The 17,972-nt window shown below is 45.1% G+C and overlaps 1 protein-coding gene across 5 annotated transcripts in view; it reads right to left on the bottom strand.

Moving 5' to 3' along the window:
* Positions 1-12,399: 12,399 nt before the first annotated feature.
* The window catches only part of FGF12 (fibroblast growth factor 12), a 230,517-nt gene continuing 224,944 nt past the window's right edge, over positions 12,400-17,972 (bottom strand). For all 5 annotated transcript variants that reach the window (XM_071752291.1, XM_071752289.1, XM_071752288.1 and 2 more), the window contains one exon: positions 12,400-12,910. In XM_071752291.1, the coding sequence (XP_071608392.1) occupies positions 12,792-12,910 (119 nt within the window). In that variant the 3' untranslated portion in view covers positions 12,400-12,791. The remainder of the gene's footprint in view (positions 12,911-17,972) is intronic.

The following is a 17,972-nucleotide window of genomic DNA, read 5'->3' as shown; positions in this document are numbered from 1 at the left end:
AGGGCTGAACCAGCAAATAATTTTATTTTGGTGCAGTGCTTTCTTTGGGTTAGTTCTGAGCTGGGGTCAGATGAGAGGCGGTGTGAGCAGGAGCCGCAGCCCTGGTTTGGCAGCAGCTCGTTGCCACACCAGTTTGGCTGAATCCAAGACATGGTAATAAGTCTTTTTTGGTTTTGGATCAAACCTGCCTTCAAACCCGTGGGTGGCTGGTGCAAAGATACGGAGTGAGTTCTCTCTTTGATTTCAGAGGGGATGAGCTGTCTGCACTAAATCAGGCAGGTTTTGCATCAGACTCTCACTGATGGTGCCGTCTCTCTTGCAAATCCTTCTGCTGTTAGATGGCTATGGTTTCAATTCCTTCAGCTTCTAACAGATTTTGCCATTTATCAGTTTAATTGCAAGGGGCCCGTTGCCGTGCTGTCTGACTACAGCATGCCAATTTAAGTATCTGCAGCCATGAAAGTGCAGGGCCCCTATTCCCAGGCCCAAATCCCTTTGCTTCATGCAAGCATGCTGTGTCAAACTAGATAAGTGGGTAAATGCTAAAAATTCAGCAATTTAGCATACGTGCAAAGCTGCCAACTGGCAAGAATCCTCAGAGCGGTAAGATGAAACACTTTGAGTTACAGAACAAAATGTCTGTGCTGGGGTACTGAAAATACATGTATTTAATGTGCTATTACTGAGTTTTAGTGGCTAACCAGAATGAAAGCTATTTAAACAAATCCTCGCTTCATGTAATGTTGCTGTAGTCCAACTCATTGCTCAGCGTATCACGAAAGACAATATTATCCAGCTTTTGTTCAATACCAATTACTTTTCTGCTTCAAATAATAAGGAGCATTTTTCAAAAAAAATGGCTTTTGCTTAGACATTAGGGAAAATAAAGTTAACAGTCATCAGAACTCTCTGTCTTGGGAAATATGCTGTGAGGCAGGCACAAATATAACAAAAGTAATTATAAGTGCATGCTGATAATTTATTTACTGGAATACTGGCATTGTTAAAGATGTCAAAATTCTGTTTTATCTATATTTGCACAAGTAAGCTTTTTGAAGGCATTTCAATGTTTCCAGAAGCAAGACTGAATTTCTCATGAGGCTTTAAGAAACACAAGGAATTCTCCATTGCAGCAGGGACGAGGGCCCATATCAGGCTTTGGAGATGGGTGGTCCTCATTTGAGAAATGATGTTCAGCCAGACGGTCCATGTCAGAGTGGGATCCTGTGTGAATACCAGCCCACTGCCTGGGCTGCATGATGCAATGCTTCAGTTTGAGGAGTGCAAGCTTCTCAGCAGCTGGTGGGGCCCACATGCTCTGTGAATGTCAGGGAGGGAAAGTACAATGCAATCTCCAGTCCTGGGCCATTTCATCTTTCCAAGACACTTAGGGCACATGATACCACAGTGCTCCACATGCTGTGACTGTCAGGGGACAGTGGCCATCAGGTTTTAGTCACCTCATCAGGTGTCCCGTGTGCCACGTGTGAACTGTAGGGCCAAATCCCATCCTCACGCCTTCCTCAAAGGGTGTGTGGAACTGTTCCTCCAAAGCAAGCCATAACTACTGTCCTGGTTTGAGAGGACCAGGATAAAAAAACCAAACCTGCCTGGGACACCACCAGCACTGCCCTGGTGTTGCTGTGGGAGCCTGTGGGGAGAAGAGGATGGGTCTGGTGACCCAAATGGACCAGTCACAGTATTCCTGCCCATGGTGCTCAGTAAAAAATGGTTCCCAGGAAAGCCTTCTGGTGGCTTCTCTGGATGATGTGCTAGCTGGGCTGGGGCCTGTTTGTTCCCTCTCCTCCTCCTGCTCCTTGTTTCCTCACCACAGAACAGGTTGCCTTCCGTCTTCTCAGGTAAGACCAACTTGGTTGCTCTAAGGCTGTCCTGAGCTGTCACAAGGACCCTGGACTTGGGCACCCCCATCTGCTGCCCAGTCCAGTGTGAGACTTTTCTGGTTGGGAAGTAATACACCAGCTGAGGAGGGTGAGTTCCATATTTACATATTTAACATATATTTGTAATTCACTATTACTACTACATTAAACCTGTCCTAGTTTTTTCTTCCAACCTTATAGTCTCTCTCTCTTATTCCCTTCTTCATCTTCCCCTGAGAAGGTAGTGGGGGAATAACAGCATCTGTCACCTAGTTACAGTCTAAAACGGTGGCACCTGCCCAGCTATCACTGAGCCTGCTCCAAAGCCCAGGGAAGGTGAAGGACAGGTCCCTCAATGAGGGTATTATCATGGAGCTCACTATGGAGCTTTTACCACCTAAAAAAATCTCATTTCAGCAGGGGGTTGCATTGCATCCCAAAGCAACAAAGCTTATATGTGCTTAACGAATTCAGGCTCAGCTTCTTTCACAAACCAAAATAAATAGTTTCCATGCCTGCCTGGATTCTAAATTAGCAGAACAAACAGTCATTTAAAATGAATGATTTCAAGTCAGAGGAATACAAATCAAAGAGTGTATTTTTTTCTCATTGGAAGAATACTGTTACACAAAAAGATATGACCCAGATTTTCAATATTCTATAGACTGGGCAAAAGATCTTCATTACAATGTGGTCAGCAGACAATATAACCAGTCCTGGCTTCACAACTGACATGTCCAGACATTAACAGATCATTCTTTTTGATGCTTTTACATGTAGCATGGGGTTGCCCAGCTACAGGGCTCACATCTTGGGCCTGTGTGTTGCTCAACCCAGAAAGATTTTACCCCAGAATTCCCTTGTACAAGATGTTTCTCTGCTTTCTGTGCACTGCAGGGCCCCCAGCAGTTGGTGTTCAGGTAGTGCCAGAGGGGGATGGGGTGTGGGAGAAAGAGAGGCAGGAGTCCCTGCAGTGTTGTGTCTTGAAGGGGAAGCAGAAGAGAGGAAACAGGCACCGTGAGCTGAAACTCCACACAGAGTTATTTTGAGACCTTCCTACAACTCTTCCTACAGCTCTGCCTCAATTGCTCCCAACTTTCTTGAGCTGTCGTTCCATGCTTTCTGCCATCCTTGTCGCATGCTTTCCTTCACCAGGGCCAAGAAACAGTGTTTGCATGGAAGGAGGTTAGTAGGTGATGCTAGTTCATAGCTCTTCAGAGGAAGTGTCAATCCAGGCAGGACAGCTATTTGGAACAGGTTATAAGAGGTTACCCTCAAGCAATTATGGATAGGTGATGAACACATTACTCCAAAAGGAGCTCATAATTTGACGCAAAACTTTTAAAGCAGTAGCACCAAATTTCAGTTGTGCAAATTAAAATCTGAATATTTCAGGTCTGATTCCAACTGCTGCAAAGTCAACAGGAGTCTCTCGCTGCTTCCATTGGGGTTTTGATGTGATCCTTATTGAATCACAATCAAGAAAGATTGTTCTTAATCAAGAAATAAACATTTAAAGAATCTGTTTATCTGATCTTCAGCCTTTGCATGAACTCTCTGCTCCATCATGGAAATACATTGTTGGCATGTAAAATTCCAACAAAGTAGAGCAGCATTTCCACCACTCATCTTGGTACCTCTGCTGAAGTTCATCTATGAGTTCTGGTCCTAAGTCCCTAGTGTGGTACACAAGAGTTATGACTTGTTGATTTGCAATTGTCCTTTCTGCTTTTAATAATCTGCTTTTAATAATCTGCCATAAGATCTTTTTTAGACGAACTCGAAGCAGCTGCAGGTTCCTGCACCAGCTGGGAAATCTGACCCACAACCACTTACCATTTCCACAAGTCACTGTGGCTCCAAGGCTGCCAAGACGCTGCCTTGAGACAATCCAAGGGATCTCTATGATTTTAGCAGCAAAACTCTTTATTATTCTGTCCAGGAGCAGTAAAGCTATCAATTGCACAGAAGTAGAACATTTTAAAGCTCACTAAACAGCAAATAATCCTCTGCTTAGGATATTAATATCTCACAAACCACAAATTTTCCAGTATTATTATTTTGTAGCTGGCATCTGTGGTATTTTAGCACCCCACTCTGTAGACAGGAGGTGACATGCTCATGCTAAGCCTTGGGTAAGAGGGGATGCATGGGGAGCCTTGCATGGTTGGCTTCAGGGAGAAGGAATTTTCTTTCAGGGAGAAATGGCTTTTTGCAGACTCTTTTTCTTCAATATATTGACTTATAATCATTGCTGAGTTTGAATGCATGTCTGCACCCTAAGGGGTTTAGGTACTGCTGATATATCACGAGGGGTTCTGGTCAGCATGCCTGGCACAGACCACCTTACAAAGGAGAGTGTCTGCAGCCAATCTTTGCTTCATTTTGGGGTCTATCTGTGTTCACCAGAGATTCCTGCAGGGTCAGATCCACCCAGACATAACATGTAGTGATAAAAGGGGCGTTACTGAGGAGCTAAGAGCAGAACAAGGCCAAAAAGAAAAAGTTATGCTTACAGTTTGTCCTCTCAGTCCTTCAGCCAGCAGAACAATGCTGGTTAGATGAAGTCTTATAGATGTGGAAAGTTGCAGCTTTCCCCTTAAGTTAAAATAGAGAATGAGTGGTGTCATCCAGCATCAAGGAAGAAATTCTGGAGACACAGGAGGACAAGTCCTGCAGTACCCTGTGGAAAAGCATTGCATATGGCTTTGGGGGACATATGAAAAGTGGCTCATAGCAAATAGAAGGTCTGGATTTTAACAGTCTTGATGTTATTTCCTGTGACTGCCTGACACTGTGCAATCATTTTCTGAGCTCTGAAAATGGTGGTCAAGGTTTGATAAAAGATTCATCTCATCAGTATGTGCAGAAGCATCTGCAAAATCCAGATGGGAAAATGACCTTGGATCCTGCGGCTAAAGAGAAAATGAGACTTGGGGCAGATTAATTCCCGGGGTTGCACATTGATTTTGTTGGAGTTGCCCTGTTTGATTCTCAACTTCTTACAATTTCCAAAACAAAGCAAATCCAGGAGGGTGGCAGTGTGGAACCAATGGGGCTTTTCTGTTTGTTGGTGGTTTTATTTTTCCTGTAGTTTTAGTATAAGCTACTATGATTTAAAATTTATTCCTACACATCTGTAAAAGCAGGCAACTGCTTTACAAAGAAAAGGTAAAGCCTTCACCTGTGTCCAGCTCATGATGTCTTTGGAAATGTCCTTCTATCTAAAATAACCCCAGCTTTGACTCTCAGAAGTGCATCCATTTGCTTGCTCCCTCTCCCTCTGAAGCTACCACCTGCTGATGTGTTTGCTTGAAGCTTCTCCCAGGGAACATGTTTCTGAACAAAAAAAATGGTTTTACTGAATTAATAATAGATGGGCTCTAGCTTTAGCAGCCAAATTCAAATTTCTACTTGCATATGGACTCCAGGGTGTGGATATGTCCAGAGCTGGGTTACTGTGCTCCCTGGAAGTCACCTATATTCAATATTTAACTTTTTTCTTGTTTTAGGTGCTACCACTTTTGAAAAGGCCTAGTTAATCATACAGGCAAAATACAATTCTGCAGTAGTCCTGTACCTGTATTTGGAGAATCAAGAAAAGAGCGGTCAGCTTAGGATTTAGAAATTGGGTTTGATTTTATAGGGAAAAATATGGAAGGGGAATCCAAAGATGGTGAATTTGAACCATACCCACTTCTGCCAAATTTAGGTCTCTGAGTCCCATGGGGAGTTTTCCCTGGGAAATTCCAGTAACACAGAGTTTGGATTCTTATTTAGGTCCTACATTGCAGCCCGCTGACCCTGCTTCACTTGAACTTCCTAGTGAAGGTCAAGCTTTGCAGAATCCTAAATGTGACCTTATGAGAGTTCATTACATACTCACATGAAACCTACCCATCTGAAGCCCAACAGAACTTTTTTGTAGATGTATGACTGAGCTCGGAACCACCAGAGGATCCATCAATTTGAGATGTTTCTTTCTTCCACACCAGAAGTCAGTGGTTTTCCCAGTGTTTTGCTCCCTATTAGTTCTTCTTTCCATTCTGTCTGATATCAGGAAGCACTGAAAGAAGTGGAAATTAAAAATAAAAAAGTAATAACAAAAATAAATAAAGGTAATAAAGAAGTAAAACACACCCGTTTTTTTGATCTTCAAAACTGAGTTAATGTCAAGCAAAGCTTGTGCTCTCTGCACTGGCTTACTTCTTTGCTTAATAGTGAATCGAGTGGAACTATTTCACTTGCCAGCTTGTGCAGTAAATTGGAAAATAAAATTAATAAGAGGCAGTGTCAGAGTCACAGCATGTAAGTGACCCCTACGAGGCACAGTCGAATCGTAAGCTCTTTGCCTTTGCAGGGTTCTGTTATCATATGATCACAGCACTTCAGAAGCCAAAACATTGTGACCCTCATAACCCCCCTGTGGCAGGGCTGGTTGCTGGTGGGTGGAGACTTAGGACACCATGGGAGCAGTGTAAAAAGAGGGCTGATATCTCTTGTGTCTCAGATTTTGGGGGTCTCCTTATAGGCTCTGCAAAAAAATCAGGGTCCTTGGAAGCAGAAATGCCCCATTTCCTTCTTTCTTTGAGGAGGGCTCTGTGAGGAGCCCCTCTGGGTCGAGCCATCAGCCAAAGGCCTGCGCAGGACGCTTGGCTCAGGATCCCTCTGCTGCCCACGCAGGAGCTGCTCTGCCTTCTTTGGACTGGGATGCCCCGAGTACTCAGTGAGGATGAGCTCCCAGGGAAACTTGGATGCCTGAGAAAGGAAGGCATCACTGCATGCAGGAGCCAAGCCAGAAGCTAGATATAGAGACTTAAATGTCACTGAAGTCCTAGTTTATGGTCTGGCACTAAGATGGAGCCACTGATTGCTTTACTCCCTGCACTTTTTCTTAGAGCTCAAGGAATTAAAATTCATCAGGTCCTTAATTTCTAAAAGGCATTAAGTCTGTCATACTTTGACCTTCACAATCTCATTTAATTTGACTGTCTGATCAATGTTTTCCTTCTCCCCTGTGCTGCTCCTTCATTTTCATATCAAGTAATGAGAAAGAAGGGTAGTAACCAGCTACCTAAGATGCAGATTACGTACCAGGTTAGCACAGCAGAAGCATACTGCTGCCTTCTACCAGCTCTGCTCAGTATTTAAACTGAAATATTGAGTTCCCATGGGGAAAATTGTACTAGAATAGGAAAAGGCACAGCATGCAGCTATTATTGGAGCAGTGATTGTAATGAGCATGGAAAATGGAACAATATATAACCCATTCTTAATAGACTCTTGGGAGGGTTATCCTCTGCTTCTCCTCAGATCCTGTACCCAGACACTTTTTCCTTATAATTGGTAATGCTTTTTTTTTTTTTTTCTTTTTTCTCTTCCCCACGGAGATCCCAGATCCACTTGTATTGCTCAGTAAATATTAAAGGCATTTCCCAAAGATTAATTACACCCATGCCTGCACCAGAGTGTGCTTAGAATGAAACAGCCTCCAAATCCCCATCTCTCTTTCCAAGCAGCTGCTTGACCACAGTTCTTATCCTTTGCAGAAGTCTGTAAGAGGTCAAATCTTTTTGTACTGATCATCCAGTTGCCTCTTTTGGGGATGTCCTGGAGCTTGTGCAAGCTCCTTGCACCATCACAACCATATTTAGTGTTTGCAGTGGTGAAACAAGCCCTGAAGCCATGCTGACCTAGACCCTTTTTGCCAGAGATGGTGCCCACAGTCCAAGAGGGAGGTGGGCTATGGAAGCATCAGGAAAAGAGATGCTCTGTCCTGAAATAGTAGTCACTTTGCTTTAACTTTGTGGCCACAAAGGTTTGAAATGTTGATATAATGAATGCTAAAAATGTATCAGCTTGGCTATGGGATATTTTTTGTTGTTGTTGTTCTTAACTCAGGGTGTCTAAGAAGAACATGGGAGAACTGGCTGATGGCACAATTGTTGCTCAGCAGTTGAAGCAGAGCAGTCATGTTTTACCCCACGCTGATGAGGAGGTTGTAAGGTTTGCTGCCTTCTACTCCACGGAAACAGCCTTCAGACACCCTGAATGCTGAAGCACTGGTGGTGGGAGAGGGAAAACCTGAATGCCATGGAAACCTCTCTGCTTCACTGAGGAAGAACAGTGGTGTTTTGTTTGATTTTTCTCCTAGGTTCCTGCAGCAGGTGACCCCATAACAGTGACTAAAGATTTTGTTCCAGTTTTGGGAGGACAATCTGTTTGGTTTTGGTTTGGTTTGTTTTTTTTTTCCCCTTGCTGCAAAGTGAATGAAAACTGAGCCCTGTCATCTAGGATCAGGGCTAAGCTATGCCACAGTCAATAGAGGTCTAGTGTTGGACATGTTTTGGGGTCAGCATGCCCCTCAGGTTTAAAGTTGTGTATTTTAGTGTATGCTCATTGCCAAAGGTTTGTTTGCTGTAACTAATGATAATTCTGAACCTTCTTTTTTTTAGGACGTGTACTCCTCAGAAAGACAGGGTTTGTTTTTTTTTGTAGCTTTGCTGGTATAAACACCCTGGTTCCTGCTGGGTCTGATCAGCCTGGGGAGCTCACATCACCACTTGCTTCAGCTTTGCTCAGAGGGTGGACAAGGACATCTTTTGGAGGTGGTAATGCTCATGGTGCAGAATCTGTTTATGATCTAAAGGTGTAAAGTGATGCCCATGACAGCCTGGAGGATCGTGTGAGGCTCCATCACCCAGACCCTAAGAGCAAACACAAAAATGTTGACAAACAACTTTCATAAATTGCTTTGCTGAATGCCAACTTTATAGCACATTGTCACACGCTGGTGCTGGCACTTGTGGCAGAAGTTGCTGGTGCAATATGTCATGGGTTTTGTGCTGGTATCTTTTTCTGCTTTTCGTTCCCAGTAAATGCTTGATGGTCCAAACTGGAGGCATGGTATCAGGATGTGCACTTGATGCACAGGTGAGAGGAGCTGTATTGCATAGCATGCACTGCCAGAACAGTGCAGACATCACAGTTAAAAAGCAACCTAGGGTGAAACAAAATGAATGCTTTAAATGGACACCTGTGCTGTGAAGTGTTTTCTGCTGATGGACTTCTAATGTTCAAGTCCTTCCATTGCAGCAACTGTTGTTTAGAGGGCAAATGTTCACTGCACACTTAGCCAATCTAACAGTTACCATGAACTAGGTGATCTAAAAACATCCTTCTTTTTTTTTATTGTTTAATTTTCTTGGTCATTTTCTGTGCTAGAAATTTGCCCAACACCATGCCAATGCAGCTAAGAAAGGAGTTGTCCTGCTAATATTACATGTAGGCTAGACAAGAGTTGTACTCATTAGAATGTTAAACTGAGTCAGGAAGCTGCTTAAATGGTTGTGCCATATGTGGTTAAGAAACAAAAGAAACAGGGACTTGACACTGAGCATTAGCAGAAAAAAAAAAAAAAAAAAAAAAAAAAGAAGAGACTGAAGGAACTTCAAAGCAGGAAAAAATCTCCATGGACTCCTCTTGTCCCTGCAGATGGGAAGTGGTGGATAGATCATCAGCAAAACCCACAGCACCTCCTTGAGATACGGTCAGGGGACAAAGCTTGCAAGGGGTGCATGAGGGGGTGTATGGACATGGGGGGCCAAGCAGCTTCCAGAGAGGAGCTGGTACAGCTGGACACTATGGAGATGGGCTGTGCAGCCTCACTGGTTCGGGCTATCCTGATGTCAGGAGTCCCTGCATTCCACCATGAGCTGATTTTCACAGCTTCCTTAGAGGTCAAGAAGTTCTCAGTGTTTCCTAAGGTGTGTGGGAGGATTTTATCGTGTTTTATGCCACCATATGTGTCTCTCAGTTTGCCAGGGCTAAGCAGGCAGCAAGGAGAGCCAGCACTTACTTAAAATACATGCCAGAAGACCTGCTCCGAGGCAGTGCAGGCCCTGAGTGTGAGCAGGATTAATTCACTCTCATTATGGGCCAGCTCAGTGAGTGTCACATGAAGGTGATTATCTCGAGCAGAATGGACCAAAGGAGCAGATTATTTTGACATTTAGGCCTAAGTGTGGCATTTCCAGGGATTCTTGCAATGACTTGGACAAAGCAAAATTATCAAAGCAAAAGCCCAGTGTGGGAAGTGAGACACACAACAAAAAAACCCAACAAACCACCACGAAACAAAAACCACAACAAAACAACACAGGGCAGGACTGGATCTGCTGCCGCTCACACCTTTGAGTTCTTAAGGCGATTGCTCACAAGGTCACAGGAATTTTTGCTCACTTACACTGGATCCATTCTAGATAAGGCAGCAACCTTGGTAAGTTGCCCATGGTTTGGGCCAGAAAAGGTTTGTGGTACTAAGGTGTGCTCTGGATGCTCTCTTCCATGGTAGGTACTGGGTCTTTCCTCCAAGACAGCAGCTGGGAAGGGCTGTGCCATACTGCCTGAACCATGGCCTGGGTTGTTGGTGGCTTGGTTAACTCAGATATCTGAAAGCTCAACATATTGCTCATGAGGCTCCATTTCTTTGAATGCACGTCTCTTCAATAAGTAAGTAGTCCCCCCACCCCTACCCCACCCCCTTAATTTGGGGTGCTGATTCGTGATGGACCTGCAATGTAGGCAATGGATTGTATCAGGTGAGGCTGGGGGTGTGCTCCCAAGCAGATTGTGTATTTGTCAGCTTTTACCCAAGTGTTGAGTGTCTTGGGGCTCCATGAATTAAGTCAATCACACTGACGTGACTGGCAGCCCCATATAAACCCCACTGGTGCTTGCTGTTGCCCTCTGTGTCCCTATAGCAGGAAGGGACAAGAAGGGACTCTCCACAGGTACAGAATTAGGTGACAGAGCCACATTGCAGCTCTTTATTTCAAGGTTTCAGCTTTTGATAACATAAAAGGACATGCTTGAAATTCATTCCTTCATGCTGATCCTGGGAGTCTTCCATAACCTTGAAATTTGGCTCTCTCTCTCTCTCTCCTTAGCTTTCCCTGCACCTGTACAGAGCTGCTCACTGAGCCCAGCTGCACACCAGCCCCAGCCCGTGCCGCGGGGCCGGAGGAGCCGGGGCAGCCGCTTCCCAGGGAGCCCCGTGGGCATTCTCCATCTCCCACTGCAGCTTTGCAGCCTGTGGCCACCAGCCAGCTGAGACAGTGACAGGAACAGCAAAGAAACTTCAAGAATTAAGAAGGTATTTGGCATTTCCTGTGTGTCCATAATTTACAGTAGCAGCAACCACCCCTCACCGTGTTTGGGACAGCAATGCTATGGGATGGTTCCTCTTGTGTGAGGTGCCATTCCTACTTGGCTCCCAACCCCACCCCCCCTAGGACCTTGGGTGTTTGCTTATTCCTCTTTCACAGGCACTATAACCACAGCTTGAGCAGGAAAAATCCAAAACAATTTTCTGGGCACCTCAGCCAGGGCAATGCCTGTGTTTACAGTGGTTTTTTGTATCACTTCTGTCATTTGCTGCCCTTGCTTCCAGGCCCTGGGTGCTGGAAGAGGTCAGTGATGCTAATGTGTATAGGCAGGGAAAGGGCAGATCCTCACATCACCTTCTTTTAGCAGCAGCCAAGGGACCAGTGGTGTGTGGTTCACCACTAACCCCAGAACTACAAGGTGGTAGCTGTATACCCACCCTCCTGCCCAGGTTGCTCAGGGGTTCTCAGCCCACAATGGGCTTGGTAAGGCTCTGGATTAGGGTACAGGGGGAACTGGTCCTGGTTTTGAACATGTTTAAATTAGATGTGTGGAGCCTGAACACATATGGAGAACTCAGGTGATGGAAGGAAATGGCAGCAGCTCCCCAGCCATTCTCCACATCCCTTTTCCACCTCCCCCCCACCACAACTGGACAGGCACAATCACCCACCCTCCCCTATAGTTGCCCCCTCCCTTGCACAGCCCTCCTACACCCCTCTCCCCATACCCTCTTCCCATCACTGAAATCCCTGCCACCCCCTCACATTGCACATGCCTCACTGTTTCTAGCTGACATCAAGGATCGCAGTAGTGTTTCTTGCTGTTTGGTATTTTACAGCAAGCAGCCATCCCTCCTTCCCTTTATCTTCTAACTCTTCCCTAATAAATATGATCATTTCATCCTGCAAGACCTGAAAACTGATTTCTAAAATTCCTCTGGCAACTAATACAGTAAAACAAGCCTATAAATATAAATAATTATGATAAGAAGGCATAAAATGCCAGACTTGGGTCAAACATACTCACACAGTGACACTCGCAACAAATAACTACACAGTGGTTGAATGTAGGTGGAAAAATCTGAATGCAGAATAACTACTTTGTTGCCCATAACTGTCAGACTCCTAATTTGGACAGGCCATATTTTATTGATAGCAGAGCAAACACAGTCATAATCCATCCCTACCTTTCCTGCTTTGTGAAAAATCCCATCCATCCCCAGGGAAGCAGGGACTGAAAAAACAGTGGTGTGTGAACGTGAGGTGAAAGTATAAGGCAAAAAGCACAGTCCCAGGCTGTGTTTCCCATGTGTTTCTCGCACATCATATGCTAAGTTCAATTTTCCAAAAGCTTTGTTTTATTTTTAAAGGTAACATCTTTATTATTGTTATTATTATATTTATTAGTTATTATTATTATGCAGAGATGAGATTTCTTTTTCCCTCTTTGATCACAAAGCAAACAGTTTGCTTCTGAAAATGTTAATGGAGTCCTGATTTAAAACATTTTTTTTCTTCACTTTTGTTGTTGTTGTTGTTGTTGTTGTTTAAAACGTTGCAACAGGCAGGATCTGGGGTTCCATTTCCTCATCCTACACAGAGAAAGATTCTGGAGTTCAGGCTCCTAGCCACTACTGGCAGGTCCTGCCTTGCTCAGCTGCTGTCATCTCAGTGTGGTTTCGCCAGGTGGGGTGGGTAGGTGGGTGGGAGGGGAGGAGTTGGAAGAAGGGAGGGTATTTTTCAGCTATGTTGAGTCTTGGTTAACAACTTTGCCTCCATTCATGGTTGGTGTCCCTGAACTTTTTCTTGAGCGTCCTTGTTTTTCTCCAATTTCATGCAGCGATGGCTCTCTGTACATGCACACTGCAAACAGAAAAGATGCCTGTTAACAGCCCTGAAGTCAGAGGCATTAGTGACCACCATGAATTGTTTCTTTGTATATGAGGATGAAATTCCAGCCCCAGTAAAAACACACACGCAGGCTTACAAAAACCTTAGTGACCCAACAGTATATCCTGTTACCAACCAGGATCTGTTACCTGCCCTGGCTGCAAGCCAAGTCCCTCCTTTGGTCTCTGGATCCTTCCAAAGGCACAGGGGTGTGCTCCTTTCTCACAGTCTTTCTCAGTTTCTTAGGCTTTACAGTTTCTTCATGTTGTATTCATATATATATAATATAAAGGGCAGGGAGGGGTTAGAACTATAGATGATCTTTAAAGTCCTTTCCAAGCAAAACCTTTGTATGATTCTATGAAAACAGAACATTCCAGTTCACAGCACCATATATTGTCTCATGTTGCTCATTATCATCTAATAACAGGTCCAAGAATCACATGACCCCCAGTCCTTAACCTCCAACAAGAATTCCTTGAGAGAGATCAAAACTACAGTTGCATCTGAGCCATCCAAGCCTGCCGGGTGTTAGGCTCTGAACCGGGAAGTGGATAATCAACCCTATTTGTATCCTTTTGCCAAAAGTTGAGGTCTATTCTAAGCACTTCTCCTTTTTTTTTTTCCTTTCTAAATCAAGACAGACAGCCAAGGACAAGGCCGGGAGCAGACACATTGGGATGAGCTCAGTGACAATAAGCCAGGAACCATCCCAGCTCTGTGCAGACATCTGGCACCACCTGAGAACAGAGAGGGAGGGTGCTGGCAATGAGGGCCCTGGCTGAGCAATGTGTACTCTATAAAAATGTACCTGCTGGAGCCTTGATAAAAGGCAGCACCTGCCCAAGGCATGGCACATCCCCATGTTCTGTGTGGCACAAAGAATTTATCTAACTCACCATGGGGACTAAGTCCTCATGGCTGTCCCCATCCCCTGTGAGCTATGCCAGAGCAGTGCTGAGCATCTCACACCAAAGAGAGAATCTCTGATGAGCTCATTGCAGATGTGATGGGCTGTAGGTGTGACTGAAAGAATGAGGCATCTGGAGGGCAGATACACTGGAGCTGAGAAGGCACAGTGCAAATGTCATTCCCAGATCTTTACAAAACTTAAGACAGAAAGAAATTATGGTGTACTGCTTCCTTTTGTAAAGCCATCAGGTCACCAACAACAGCACAGAGCTCAAACACAGGGATCGAACCCATCAGGTTTTGGTTCCAGTAATAACACTCCAAAAATTCTCCAAAGAAATGAAAAAAATATACTCCCATGTAAAAAAAGCTGAAATAAGTACTTATACATATAACCTCCCCTGATCTGCAAATAAATGCTGGCAATTAGAGGCAAGCTGCAAACATTATTACTCTGCATTTTACTTGTAGCTAGATAAACAGTTATAGCAGTGTGCAACAATACAGGACAGAGATAAAGTGCAGTCAACTGCACAGTCAACTGTGTATTAATAGGAGGGATACTGCACTGAATATATGAGCGGTGAAAAAATATTACTTTTCCCATAGAGCATTTTTCATGCAACACTTTCAAAGCAACTTAAACACAGATGCATGTGCACACACACACACTATCTGGGCCTCCCAGTGTGGCTGGAAGGCAGACACCAATATGCAAACTGTTGTTGCTACTGGAACAATTTTCTTTTTTAAATAAAAATTAGAAAATTAATGACTTGTCCCATGGGCCTAGGCCAGTATGAGCAATGCCAGGACTGCCCATCAGCTGCCCAGACTATCAGTATTGTCTGAAAAGTGCAAAGAAAGTGAAGGAAAAGGGCTCTTGCATCCCCCTTCAGCTGCTGAGTTGTCCCTCATATCTTGCTGAGGGTCATTTAACCTAACAAAACCTTGAAGAACTATGGAAAGGTTAATGACTGAGAAAAACCTGTGGCCTTATGATTCCTTAGCCTGAATTGTAGAGCCTTTTGATGACTCTTGAGGATGCACATCTGCTATTACGACCTTATTCTCTGACACGGTGTTTGTTCAGCAGAGTATTTGTGCTGGGGTTGCCACAGTGACCTTGACAGCCTATACAAAAGGTTCTGCCTCTAGTCCAGCCTCCACAGGCTTGACCTGGAGGGACCTCAGCAGCTGCATATACTCAGCTCACCTCACCTCACCTGCATCCATCCCTTGTACCCCACTGGTCTGGGCCACAAGGGCTGTGCCTGAGTAGAGCCTGCAGCAGCAGCACCACAGCAGCTGCCTCTCCTCGGCTCCCTGCCTCTCACCATGGCCTTTGGGCAAAACCATTGAGCTGCAAAGGCCCCCAGAGTAAGGAATATATTTCAGGCTACAGCAGAAGTAAACAGCACTTGCAGATAACAATTATAGAAACCTTGTACCTAACAAGCAAATAGGGCATAAATCATAAGCTTCTCTTCCAGTCCTACTCCATGATATAAGTCCTGACATGCTCACATTGTGCTTTTCATACACAGCTGCTGAAGCCTCTGTACCAGACTGGCTAAGCCAACAGACCGTGCCAGAAAATCTGCAGCAGCACAGGACAAGCATGTTTTCAATATTTAGACACAACTACATCATTGGTGTACTCAGTATTTATATGGCATCACACACAAGAAAGTTCCAAGATATTCTCCTGCACGAGAGAGGTGTGTGTGTGTGTGTGTGTGTGTGTGTGTGTGTGTGTGTGTGTGCATGTACTGTCCTTCAGACATTGCTTAGCAGTGGCTGTAAACACCATCCACACAGTCAGGGATGTGCACCAGGACAGGCAGGCATGCGCACCAGGACACAGGGGTGAGGGTTGTGTGCACAGCAGCACATGGGTGGGGTTTCAAGGACACTGCGACATGTTGTGCAACACAAGCTGTTGGACTGCAGGCTGTTACTCCTTGTACCGAGGAAGCTGGAGTGTGACTCACGCGCGATGTTAGTCATGGGCAGGTGAGGGGGGTGTTTGGAAATGGCCTGTTGGCAGTGCCCAGATCTTCCCAGCTTTCAGGTGCATCTTTGTGTCTCAGGACTAGCAGCACTGCAGCACTCACGGACAGGTCCCTGTGCATGTGTGTATGTGTGTGTGTGAGGACACATTGCCCCACGTCACCAACACGAAGGTAAACGAGCAGCAGTGTGACAGTCAGCATGCCCTGACGCCTGGGAGGTCTGCTGGTGTGTGCAGCACAAGGCAGCTTTGGAAGGATGAGCAATTTGGCTGGAACTCAAGTCCCCTCCCTGCTCTGCCTTGCTTCTCCCACCCACCCACCCCCACACACCAAGCCAAATATGGCCCCTAATGTCTAGAAACCAAGCTAATGCTTTAGAGCTTCAATGAGATAATCAGCTCCTATGTCCCAGATTCTAATCAACACATTCATATTCATGTTTTAATTGGAAAGTGCCGTTAGCTTGATCTGCTGAAGAGCCACAGGCATAAAAGAAATGGGGTGAGCTGCAGCAAAGCTGCGTCCACGTCTGGTTCTTGCATCTTTGAATCCTTGCTTTCCTGCTAAGCAGCAGTGCCATTCACATGCACAAGGAAACCCTTCTGCACAAAGAACAACTCAGAGATTATGCAGGAAGGAGACTAGAGGTACGAGCAAGGGGGAAGGAGCTAACGGAGCATCCCTGAAGGTGAAGGCATGGAGGGGTCTGCCAATCACCCAGAAACAGCTCCGTCTCTCCCCTCTGCACTGGCACAGGATCCCAGCCTCATTTCTGCTTCCCAGGCATGGTACTGGGACACCACCCACCCGGTGAAACCAAAATCACCCCGTTCTGCTTCCCCAGGAATCAGGGGCCAACTGAGTTTGGGAAGCACAAACATCTTTTTGTGTCCTGATCTTAGTATTTCTCACTTGGCATTGCTGCAAGTTTAGGAGGTTCAACAAACTCCGCTTCCTTTCTCTAGAATCCAGAGAAAAGTCTATTAAAGGACTGTGCCTATACCCCAGCCAACCAGTTTAACACCTGCCTCTCCCTGCCCCAGCATTCTGCAAGTCAGAAAGAAACAAATTTTTCCTAAGTTGGGGTTGTGGCAGGTTGCTAGCCCTGCAGCCTCATGACAGGTCCTGATGGCAGTCCTGCCTGGTGTCTGGGCAGGGCTGGCCACATCCTCTGTCAGGTGGCCCAGGAGATGGGCTCCTATCCCCAGGGGATGCCACTGCTCAGGGTGCGGTATCTGCAGTCACGGCTGCATCAGCCAATGCTTTGCTGGAGAGAATTAATTGTCTGAGTAGCAGCTAGGGGCAGGAGGGAGCAAGTGATTATGCACCCTCGTTTTCTGCCTGTAATTATTGTGTTCTAAGCCCAGTTCTAGATGATGCATTTCAGAGGCTTTTGAGCTCATGTCTATCTGGTGGCTAAATGTTCAGGTGGCTGCCAGATGGAATCGGTTTGTTCAGGTAAGAAATGCAGCACACGATGAGAAAAAGCCAAGCAAAAGCATAGTTAAAATTTATTGCATTTGCCACCTAATAAGATGATTAAGAGTCTGATAGGTGAGCAAGTGAGTCAGTGGTAATGAAAATATACCAAAGCTTGCCTGCTTGGAAGACACAAAAGAGGAGCTGTGCTAAGAAAGAGTGTGGCTTTTTGTTTTGTTTGTTTGCTTGTTTGTATTTACCCAAAGAATACTTGTAGGATATTTTGTGAATGACAGTGATACCTTTGAAGCAATTTCAGTAGGCCTACCACATGTTCCTACTCAACAGTGCCTTTCATTTCTTTGCAACATCTGAGGACTCCACTTTAACAAAACTGAGATGTTGCATCCCTGGGAAAGAGCTGGCTGCTGTTCCTTGTATGTGAATAGTGGAAGTAAATGGATCAGCCTAGTCATGAATGGGTCACCCTCATATCTGAGACATGTCCAAGTCATGATGGCTGAAGCACCATGAGCTTGAAGTTGGGGGCCGCTCTGCTGATTTCAGTGGAGGAAGAGTCACCTGCTTTCTGTGGCTAGGTTTGCTACCCCAATTGCATTCTGATTTGGGCCACACAAAAGATGAAATGTAGCTCTTTTGGGAGAGCAAGCTGGAAATTATGTCTTCAA

Source organism: Heliangelus exortis, chromosome 9, assembly GCF_036169615.1.
Source record: "Heliangelus exortis chromosome 9, bHelExo1.hap1, whole genome shotgun sequence".
Classification (NCBI taxonomy): domain Eukaryota; kingdom Metazoa; phylum Chordata; class Aves; order Apodiformes; family Trochilidae; genus Heliangelus; species Heliangelus exortis.
Note: the sequence above shows the minus strand (reverse complement) of the source record. Positions and strands in the feature narration are given on the sequence as shown.